At 46.5% G+C, this 11,606-nt stretch overlaps 1 protein-coding gene across 3 annotated transcripts; it reads left to right on the forward strand.

Annotated features, from left to right (window-relative positions):
• The first annotated feature begins 633 nt into the window (after positions 1-633).
• KCNV1 (potassium voltage-gated channel modifier subfamily V member 1) lies at positions 634-10,976 on the forward strand. Of its 3 annotated transcripts, none has more exons than XM_030012710.1 (4): positions 634-816; positions 1,510-2,022; positions 3,779-4,305; positions 10,136-10,976. In XM_030012710.1, the coding sequence occupies exons 1-4, from the start codon at positions 698-700 to the stop codon at positions 10,645-10,647; spliced, it is 1,671 nt and encodes a 556-aa protein (XP_029868570.1). In that variant the 5' UTR covers positions 634-697; the 3' UTR covers positions 10,648-10,976. The 3 variants fall into 3 exon arrangements, with proteins under 3 accessions (XP_029868570.1, XP_040979131.1, XP_029868571.1); XM_041123197.1 differs by having other exon boundaries at positions 707-816; positions 1,304-2,022; XM_030012711.1 differs by lacking the exon at positions 634-816 and adding an exon at positions 1,008-1,274.
• The last annotated feature ends 630 nt before the right edge of the window (positions 10,977-11,606 follow it).

Below are 11,606 nucleotides of genomic sequence, written 5' to 3' on the forward strand. Positions count from 1 at the left end.
TACGACACACACGACGCCAGTGGCACGACACACAGAGCCACATTTTGCATGCTACGGAATTTCCCCTCCTGGCAGGCTCCACTGCAACGCAGGCAGCCACCCGCCCTGGCAAGGAGTAAGAGGTGGCAGAAAACGCAAATTTGCAAAAGCGAGTATTTTAAACTTGTCAGAAATAACTGTTTCGTAGCAGAAGAGGAAACATCGTAAGGAGGGTGAACCTAACACTAGCACTGTTTAGCTGAGGAGCTACAAAGTCAGCACAGGACGGTGCCAAAGATATTCCAGAGTATTTCTGAAAACAAGCTGAAAGCAGCTCAGTTAAAACGGGATCTTTCACGTACGTCGACCGGCCTTTACAATGACCGCTTTACTTGCGTGACTTCGGACTTGCGGTCGCGGCAGGAGCACTGGGTGGGCACACGTTATCTGTTCAGAAACGCGTTTGGGTTTGCCTATACTAAAGCGGGGGGCGGCTTGCCCCGTGAACTGGCCCGCAGAACTCGGCAGCTCTGCCTAGTCCCCGGGCCGCCGCGGCCGGTGGCAGGCAGCGGACTCCGCCCCGCCCCACCCCGCACTCCCGGCCCCGGCACCAGCACCGCCGGCGGCGGCGGCGGCCCGGCCCCGCGGCGGGGAGGGGCGGCGGCCCGGCCCGGCCCGCGTCCGCGCAGCCCACCCCCCCCGCGGCACATGACCCGCTATGGAGGCGCGCCGGCGCTGCCCAGAAGTTTGGAGCCGGGGGAGCGGGCAGAGGCTGCCTGCGAGGGGACGGCGGCAGCCGGCGCCCAGCAGCGGGCGGCACAGCCGGGCGGCGGGCAGGTAAGGCGGGGCGGCGGCGGGCGGCGAGGGGGCGGCCCGGCTGGCGGAGGGGGAGGCGGCGGCGCCGAGACGCCCGCTCCGCGGCGGTTGCCCCAGCGGCGGCGGAGGGCGACTTCGGCAGCGGCTGCGGGCGAAGCGCGGACGCGGGGCGGGCGGGGAAGGGCGCCCCGGGGCGGAGGACGGAGCTGCGGGGCCGGGGCGGGCGGGGGGCGAGGCCGGGCGGCGGCGCAGCCCCTCCGTCGGGATGCCGTCGGGGTGCCGTCGGGGCGCGGCGGGGCGGCCCCGGGCTGCCCGGGGACCCCGCTGAAGGCGGTGTGCCGTTGTCCCGGCTGGTTTCCTCCGCCCTCGACCCAGCGGCTGGAGAGGAGCGCTGAAGCGGAGGGGCCCTCGCGGGCAGATGGTGCCGGGCGCTTCCCGACGGCTGCCGGCGCAGACGGGACGAGGTGAAGCCGTCTCAGGTACCGTCGTTCTTCCTCTGTCCTCTCAGGTGTAGGCAGCGTTGGGCTGTTCAACACCCTGCCCGACCTCCGTCTCCGATGGAGGCATCGCTCGGAGGAAATGGGCACGGCGAGGTGTCCCCGGGACGGTAGCCAAAGCGAAGCGATACGTTTCTAGGCTGGCCCGGCCAACCCCCCCCCCACCCCACCCCGGCGGGGCAGGCTTCTCCGCAGCTTTGTTGTGTTTTCGATCCAGGAGAGCGTGGGCTGCTGCTGGCAGCTACAGGATGAAGTCGCCTCCCTGCTGCATGTCTCTTTCTTCCCAAGCATCCCTGGAGGAACCAGGGAGTAGCACATCCCTGGGCTCCCTGGACTCCAGTGTTTTCTCCAGTGAGGAAGAGCAGGGGCCCCTGCTTCAGAAGGTCATTCCTTCCTTGGACTGCTTTACTATCAACGTAGGAGGCAGCCGCTTTGTGATGTCCCAGCAAACTTTGTCTTGCTACCCTGACACCCGTCTTGGCAAACTGGCTGTTGTGGTCTCTGCTGCCCGGGATGTGGCCTCTGGCCTCCTTGACCTTTGCGACGATGCCAACCTCGTGGAGAATGAATATTTCTTTGACCGGAGCTCACAGGCATTTCGCTACATCCTGAATTACTACCAGACAGGGAGGCTGCATGTGATGGAGCAGCTTTGTGCACTCTCCTTCCTGCAAGAGATCCAGTACTGGGGTTTGGATGAGCTCAGCATTGATTCCTGCTGCAGAGACCGGTGAGTTGCGGGAAGATGCGGCACGTGGAGTTGTGGGCTGGGTGGGCTCGGCGTTGACTTGCGTGCAGGGATGCTCAGGTGAGAGAGCCAGCAGTGGGGGTAGGTGAGGCAGCAGAGCATTGGGAAATGTGTGCTCAAAGCCGGATGAGTTCAGCCCTGAATGCTGCTCTAGAGGTGGATGGGTGTAAAAACTGGGAGGAGCTGTGTTGGGTGAGGTCACTGTTGACCTTTGCTGAGGGGCAGGTTGGCGGTGAGGTCAAGGCAGTGAGACCCCAACAGGAGCAGGGTCTGAGTTGTCCTGCACTGCCTCCAGTCTGGCCCTGGACAATGTCAGAGATTAAGAAGATTGTGAAAGGAGAGATGTCCCTTCAGTCATCCAGTTTGGGGTTATCCTAGTTAGAGAGATTGGATGTGGAGTCGGGCATGGTGCCGGGAGGGTTTGGAGCCTCCCCACGCCGCAGTTTGCATTCTGGACGATTTCCGGATCCAAGCTGGAGAGGCAGAAGGGGGGGGGCGGTCACCTGCCAGGCTGAGTGTGGGTGGCATGGCTCCAGGAGGAGCCGTGATGGGAAGCGTTGCACGTGGATGTAGCAGCTTACAGGGAGGGGGCAGCAAGAGCAGGAACATGGCTCACTGGAGACAAATTGTGACAGGCAGCTTAGCAGCGAGGTGGGTTTCAACTGAACCACCCCCAGGATGTTTCTGTTCATTCTATTTGGAGTTATTTTCCCCCCCCACCACCATTTTTAGTGTTACTGGTTTGTTAGTATTGAAGAAATGAATTTTCTGAAGAGCATAACTGCTATTTATCTAAAGGGGTTATGTCAAAATTATTAGAAAGAAACAAACAAGCAACCCCACCCCAAAAGGATACTGAAGTTATCCTACCCTAGCATGGCCCAGTTCTGCAGCTGAGTGAGTTGGATCCTAGTTTTCATCCCTTTCTTCCTTCCCTGGTAGGTGTAACTGAAAGCTCCAACTTCTTTGATGGTACAAGGAGCTACAGACCTCTTTGGCAGTAACTGTGTATCAAATGGAGGCAAAATTGCATAGCACCTTTGTCTAAGGTTTGAGATTTGCAGCAGTCAAGAAATACAGATATGAAAGAAAAGGATTTTTTTAGTGTATTTTGGGAATGTTTCTGTTACATGAAACTGTTCTGTAAATACACTCTTGATCTAAGAAAACACTCAGCTATGCATTTACAGTCTGTAAGTTTTACTCGGCGCAGATGCTTGTGCACTTTGTTGTGAGGACAAATATTTAAAGAAAGGATAACTTGTCATCTTAGTGTGTATTGATCAGAACTTCATCCATGAACTGCATGGCTTTTATTATGCCTTCCCTTTTAGTATTGCAGATACACACCAATGTAATAAAAATGCAATATAACTAATAAAATTGAGGACAATTTAGAAACAGAGAGTCTGGTTGTTCCAGGACTGCTGACAAGAATGCATGTTAGTCATGTAGCAGATCCTACTGTAGTCAACATGATCCATATAAATAACATGTTATCAGGATTAAGTTACTCTGCACATACAAACTGTCACTGATGTGGAATGGGGGAATAGAAATATCAGGTCAGTGGAAACATGCTGCAGGGTCTCAATAAAATCTTCATATGCTGGACATCAGGGTTTTCCGAGCTCACGGAAGGTATGCTTTAACGTGTATTCTTATGCCTCGCGTGGTAGAGGATAAGAAAAACATGCATGTTAGCATTAAAAATCTCTTTGGGGCGGGTCCTGGGCAGGTACTTCAGGCGGAAGGAGCTGAGCGAAGCCTTAGACATCAAGAAAGATGCAGAAGAACTGGATGCCCAAGATGAAGAGGAGGATTTTTCTGGTAGCCTCTGTCCCAGTGTCAGACAGAAACTTTGGGAAGTTTTGGAAAAGCCTGGCTCCTCTGCAGCAGCCAGGACTTTCGGCACTCTGTCCATGGCTTTTGTTGTTGTGTCCATTGCCAACATGGCTTTGATTTCAGTAGAGCTAAGCTGGCTGGCACCACCACTACTGGATGCCCTAGAGTACCTGTGCATTGCATGGTTCACGGTGGAGTTTGTTCTGAGGTTCCTGTGTGCACGGGATCGGTGTCGCTTCGTAAGGAGCGTGGCAAACATCATAGATCTCCTTGCTATTTTACCTTTCTACATCACCCTGCTGGTGGAGAGTCTGTGTGGTGGGGAGAGCTCCCAAGAACTGGAGAACGTGGGGCGCATTGTCCAAGTGCTGCGACTGCTCAGAGCCCTGCGGATGTTGAAGCTGGGAAGACATTCAACAGGTACTTTCGGCCGTGGCAGTGGTACTTTTTGGTTTTGTTGCCTGCAACGGTTGTCCCCGGGCACAGTCCTCCATTTTGTGTGCATTTCTGCCTAACCTTTTTTACACAGTCTCTTAGCAGTAATGGCTTGTGAAAATCTTACTTTTGGACGTTGATAATTGAGTGGCAAGGGCCTTCTCCAATAAATCTTAGCTCTCCATAAAGCCAGTGTATATTCTTTGCATAGAACACTTACAAAAACAGGCCCCAAAGTTGCATGCTGTAAGTCACGCACCAGTCATTCACAATGTCATAAATTTACAAATGTGTATTTGAGTTGATTTTATTAGGAACGAAGCAAGGGAAGAAGCAGAGATCATTGACCCATGCTTTTTGTATTATCAAAGGCCCACTAATGACAGCTTATAATTACCTGTCACAATTTGTTTCATTAAAAAGTATGTGCAAAGAAATATATCATGATTTTGTCTACACCACAGATCCTGAAAACAACTGCAGTAGAGAATGCTTCAAGAAAACTCTTTAAACTGAATTCTGTCAGGCAGTGGGTTGAGGGGCTCTCTGGCCCTGTTGAACACACTGGTATCTATGTGGTATGTGGAGCACAGCTGGGGGCTGCTTACTGAGCTGGACCTAGGTGCAGCACAGAGCTGCAGAGTCAGGTTCAGTCAACGTTCACCCGTTGGTGTGGGGCCTTTCGTGTCCCAGTGCTCCTGACGGGTCAGCAGACAGATGGATGAACAGCGAGCAGGAAAAAGTGGAAGGTGAAATGCATTTCTGAGAACATTTTTGTTCACTCTTTGAATGGTGAAAGGAAGGCATAAAAGGTGACATTTTCCAGTGGGAATTTATCAGAGGAAGCTGGAAAGGAGTGGAAGGTGTTGCGTTTCCCATTGCGTTTCCCCCATTTTTATTGCTACTACATGACATGTGCATGCCTGGCTATATGAAAGAATAAAAGCTGTACTCGCACCACACCCTCTCCATGCCATGATGTTGTCCAGTGCTTGGCATTTTCAAAATGATTTAATTATGTTCCCACTTAAATCAGTGTTGAATATGGCGCTGAATTTGGCAGGAGAAATGTTCAGCCAAAGTTTGGAGATTTGAAAAATTAGATTCTAATAGTAAATCATGATCTCTGTCCTGCAATATTGTCCTGTTCTGCAGATGGTGATGACTGTTCTTACACGGCACTCAATGTACCCTTCCAGGCTTTCCTGCCATGAAGGAGGAATGGGTTGACGCCTCTCCATTTTTTTGGAGAGCCATCTCCACCCTCTTTGTGAACTGGCCCCAATTCAGCAGTCATTACAGCGTGCTCACAGCAGCAGAATGTGTCTCTCTTTTTGTTCCCACTGAAGTGCAGTGAACCTGCCTACCAATGGCAAGGAGTAGCTTTAATGCTACTGAGCGTAATCATAGTAATTTGGGAAGTATCTTAATCTTACTCGCCTACCCTAGATTATGCCTATACTGATGCATAAGTGTCCCTTAGAAAGCAGTTGAAGAGAAGCTTGTAATGATTCAGTCTGTCAATGAGGTTTTTTTGCTTCATTATAATTTTTGCAGGGTTTGGTGGGGTTTTTCTGCAAGAAAGGCTGCTACCCACTTTTGATGGTAGCTGTAATGTGAATGCATTCCTCTCTAATTGTATTTTGAAAGTATGAAAAAGATTTTGTAGAATCATAGAATGGTCTGGGTTGGAAGGGACCTTAAAGATCACCTAGTTCCAACCCCTCTGCCATGGGCAGGGACACCTTCCACTAGACCAGGTTGCTCAAAGCCCCATCCAACCTGGCCTTGGACACTTCCAGGGATAGGGCATCCACAGCCTCTCTGGGCAACCTGTTCCAGTGCTTCACCACCATGCATTAAGGCACTTTTGTGCTGAATAACAAAATAGTGCTCGAAAAGTATGTTGTTTCTAGTTATAAAGTTTCCAGGTTATCACATTTTACCGTTACAGAATGAATGCATGAAACTCAGTTCTATGGCTCTTTCTCTTAACTTGAAACCAGATGTTTCAGGTGTTTGTGTTATAACTGTTAACTTCAGGTGTATTAACTGTCAGGGATGGTCTAAACTTTTGTGTCTATTTATTCTTAAATTCATTAAAATATTACCACAGTTTTTATCACAATATTGAGTGCCATTAATATTGAGTTTAGTAATTCCATGTTAGGTAGAAGTGAATTAATTATATAAAAATTTGGTCTCTTAATCTCAAAGTGAGCTATCGTCTTGCTATTGGAACCATTTCAACATACAAGTAGTGACGTGTGTATCTATTTAAACCAACCAGAGCAGCATTACCATTGCTGTGCTTGCTTTTTTGGTAGTTCAGTTGCTGCCCACTTAGGCCCAGAACACTAAATCAAATCTGTATAATTTAAATGTAGAATGTCACTGTTTCGATCTTCTGTCAGAGGAGATGCTGCTACTAAGATGAAACGTAGCCAGAGACCATCCTCCTTGCACATATCTAGGCAGTCCTGATAAATCTCAGTGTTCAGGGGTGGCTCTCGCAACTCCTCTTCTCTCTTGCCTTGGATCTGGCAGCTTAAAGCTACCTCCCGGTGAAGCTTCTTTCTGACAATTAGACCAGACAAAGCTTCATGTGCTGCTTACCTGTTTTGTGTGGCAAAAGAAGTGTGAGATCAGAAGAGATGAGAAAATTTGTGACTGCAGGCAGCAACTTCTCTTTCACCAAGTAAAGGTGTTCACAATCACAGGGGGGACATCTCCGTAATACTGGGCAGACCCATAGCAAAGCTGGGATCACAACAGCAGCCTGGCTCTGCTGTCAGGGGCAGAAATGAGTTAGGAAAAAAAACACCAATTCTTTTCTTCACTTTAAAGAAATGGCAATTTAACCCTTTTTGTGGGAAAGGAACAGAAAAATAAATGAAAGAATCATTTCTGCACCTTTGAAAGCTGAACCCAGCTAGTAGGGGGGATGTGATGCCTAGAAACACCTGGGCTAGACTGGCATGAGTGTGTAATTATTTATGCAAAGTGCTATCCTTCATCAAGGAACAACCGAGAAATCAGTAGTACCTCTATCCAGAAAATCTATAGCTAGAGGGTGAGACCACTCTTCTGAGAGGTCAAAATTACGGATTTGAGTGGCTTCAAGAATAGGCGAGAACTGAACTTGCAGTTCTCACATTCTCCGACACTCCTCAGCTGTTGGCTTCCTCCTGGGGCCATGTTTGGTGTGAAGCCTTGCCGGTCCGTCTCTGGGAAGCACTGACAGATTGACTCCTTGAGGAGAAATAGGATGTGAGCATCTTACTTGTGATGGCAATGGGCATATGTTTGAGAGAAGGCAGTAGCGTATGTCAGGATGAGATGCCTCTGGAGACATGAAAAACTGAAACTTCAGCACTTTTAGTGCCAAAAATTTAGGATGATTTAAACGCTGTGTGTAAACTGAAGCTCCTGGACATCAGCTTGTATTGCCGAGTCTCTTTGGTCAATAGAGAGGTGGAACTTGACCTGCATGGCACAAACACCTTCCCTTCCTCCTGCTGGCCCCAGGGCTGAGGCTGCTTGCCTGCCCCACACCAGCTCTGTTACAGCAACTTAGCACCTTCCAGCACGAGTAACCAAGCTGTTACAGCTGCTGGCACGGAGTTCTCATGGAAGTCATAAGACTTGCTGAAGTGTCTGTGCTGGAACAGCCCTAATTTGGCTGTGTGCTAGGGCTCAGAGATGTTTTAAAAAGTTACAAAATAATACAGAATACATTATTCTTTTGAATACACCAACTGATTCCCACTTAGAATGAGCTGTAGAGTCCAGTAACTTGTCTGATTCATAGATTTGTCTAAAAATGTCTCGACTTCAGATGAAGACATGTATCTTTGTTTTAGATGAGGATAATAGGAATTAAGAATAATTTAAAAAAATCAGACTCCTGAACAGTCAGAATAATTAACCATAGGAAAAATATTTTACTGAAGGTGTCATCAATGTGATACAAAGAGTTAGCAGTCACTGTCCTGTTCCTCCTTATTTTGGCCTGGTTTATGCAAGACTTGCACTGGTTTTTAGCTATAGTATTCTCAAGATGCATCATACGGGGCAAACACTGGCTTTTACAGTACTCATTTATACTTTTAAAAGAAGTGCTACAGAGGTAATTTTAAATTGGAGTACCTTCTTCCTAGGTCACCTGAAAGGACTTACTCTTCTACGTTGTTCAGTAGGAAGTTTTACAGGGCAATGGGTGATAGTAACTTCCTTGGAAGATGAGAGTTTGATCTGGATAATTGCAATTGTCTGACACAGCTTTTGCACTGCTGATGTTAGTGCATTTTCAGAATGTGGAGGCAGTCATACTAACAGAGAAAAGATTACACTGATATATCTTATTCCCCTCATGTTGCAGATTTAAACTATATCATTATAAGAAACACTCTAACCAACAGATCATAGTTACAGTAATATAAAACCTGGATACGGGCAAGTCCTTAACTAGAGCTGGTAGAAGAAAGCATTGAAAAAGGAAACTTTCCCTACAAACTCTGGTGTGTATTTTCATTGTTTGCTGTACATAAACAAAAACTTTAAAACCCATTAGACCTGAAGGGGAAAAGAAAGAGCCAAAAGCAAGAAGAAATTTTATCATCTTGCAGTTTGAGATTGAGGAAAGAAAAGCAAATCAAATTGCTTATTACACTAATGAGCATATGAAGTCTGCAAGCAGAGGCAGAGCTCCAGTAAGCTATTTTGCAAACACTAGTTTAGTTTGAAGTGTGCCCTATGAAGGGTAATTCATAAGCATTGTCTTTTTCTCACGTATTGAAAAAAATATAGCACATTCTTTAAGAATAGTATTAGAAACCAATCCAAAGTCTCCCATGTGTCTCAACTGAGTTGGTACCCTGTTATCTTCCTCCTTTGTTTATGTATGCAACATTTATCCATTGCACTATTATTGGATTTACTTTCCTGCTTGCTTTGTCAGGCATTCTAGCCTTGAAGCAGCAGCTCTAAAAGGAATGTGGAGCTTTATGGAGAGTGGTCGGCTGCACATGAACTCCCTGTGCAGCTCACAGGCAATAGGACTGATGCAGTGCATCAGTGAGATAACAGAATACCATGTTTGCGTTCAGAGCCTTTGCTATCTCCAGTTTTGGCACAAGTGCAGCTGCTGTTGGAATACTGTATTTGGTTTGATGTCTACAGATAAAGATATTGATAGGTTTGGGGGGAAAGAGTGGTCGAAGAGAGGCTGTGAGAACTATAAAAGGATTGAAAACAGTCCTTAGCAAAGAAAAAGTTACTGAGTGACTGAACTGAGCTGTAAGCACCCACCTGGGAACACGAATTTGGTAACTGAGGGTTGCTTGGTCCAAGAGAAAATATGACAATGGCTGGAAAACAGGACCTTGGCACATTCAGGCTCAAAGTAGAGAGCAGGTGTTTTTAGTGTGGTTTTAAATGGTTATTTAGATAACTTATTAAAAACTGTGCTAGATCTTCTGTTATAGCCAATTACTAAATCAAGATTGGTTAGTTTTTCTAGACTATCTACGTACGTACGTAGTTGAAATGATAAGTAATGAGGAGAATTTCTATGCTCTGTATTAAGGAAATGGAGATGATGTCGGTGGTTCAGTCTAACCTATATCAGTCTAATATATTTCTTTAAATCACGTTTTCCCAGTAGTGTTGAGAGCAGCACCCCTTTTTCTTAAGACATGTTCACTAGCAGGCAGAGAAAAACACAAGGCAGTCAGCTTTTAAATAAGAGATGTTTTGCGAAGTTGTGATGACAGCTACGTGAATCAACCTACTGACAGCATTTCTTGTCTTTCAGGCTTGCGATCTCTTGGGATGACTATCGCACAGTGTTACGAGGAGGTTGGCCTTCTGCTGCTTTTCCTCTCTGTAGGAATCTCTATATTTTCCACTGTGGAGTACTTTGCTGAGCAAGGCGTGCCAGGCACGACTTTCACAAGCGTACCTGGCGCTTGGTGGTGGGCAACAACTTCCATGACAACTGTTGGTTATGGTGACATTAGACCAGACACTACCATCGGTAAGGTAGTGGCCTTTATGTGTATACTATCAGGAATACTGGTTTTGGCTTTGCCAATAGCTATAATAAATGACCGTTTTTCTGCCTGTTACTTTACACTGAAGATAAAAGAAGCTGCTCTTCGGCAGCGTGAAGCTTTAAAGAAACTCACGAAGAACTCATCCAGCGATTCAAATATCAATGTTAATTTGCGAGACATATATGCGCGCAGTGTCATGGACATGTTGCGGTTAAAAAGCAGAGAGAGAGCCAGTACAAGGAGCAGTGGAGCAGATGAGTTTTGGTTTTGACTTTTAAGTTATTTAGCCTTGTATAGCGAATAGACTACTTCAAAAATGTAGTATTAAGCATCTCTTTTTTTATTATTTGCGACATAGTGTATTTGCTTTTCCAGCTGGAGTTTTACTTGCTTGGACAGACTGAGATAACTATTGTATATAAAAGGCAGAATACATAATATGGAGTCTCTCAAGGAGCTCTGAAACATGCTTCCAGAACTGGATCGTGGTGGGTGAGATGGGAAATAATGGGTCCATCAAAGTCAAACAGTGATGCAAACACTTGTCTATGAATCTTATGTCCTTGCTAATGTAGAATAATAAAGTCTTAGTGAAAATTACCATTGTGTCTTGAATTTTAAAGATCTATAAGATTTGTTTTTGCATTGGAAGAACAAAAGTCAAAGACATTAAGAAAAACTGAAATGGGAAGTCTAAGGAAGTGAAATGTTGAATAAATTTAGGATGACATTCCTGTAATGAGCTTCATCTTGACCCCCTTTCTTATCCCCATCTTCTACTTCATTTACATGAAAAAGAGGTTATTACACCCTGAGGGGGCAGAATTTCCTCATTTGAAGAGAAGCAAAAGGCTACCAGATACATGGTGGGTATCCAGAGATAGGTGAAAGTATTAAGCAGATGCAAGATCTGCAGCAAAGTATAAAATAGTCATGAAATAGGTGCCATGATGTAGAGCATCCTCTGCAGTTGCTCTGGAAGTTGCAGGAGCTAATACAGCCTTTGCAGCGTAGAAGTCATTTACAAACTTAGTTTGAACTGTGCCTTCTCTATGTGTTTTGCTTCCCATTACTTGTGTAGCTAAGCAGTTTTTGTGCTCAAGTAAAGTCACTGGTGGATATCAGAAGAAACAGAAATGGTAAAGGATAACAAGCTACTCATTTCTCTGTCTCCCATTAAAATCAGTAGGTATTCCAAGTGGGCCAGACTTTAAAAAAATAACAATCTTC

This window comes from Aquila chrysaetos, chromosome 4, assembly GCF_900496995.4.
Source record: "Aquila chrysaetos chrysaetos chromosome 4, bAquChr1.4, whole genome shotgun sequence".
In the NCBI taxonomy this organism is placed as follows: Eukaryota; Metazoa; Chordata; class Aves; order Accipitriformes; family Accipitridae; genus Aquila; species Aquila chrysaetos.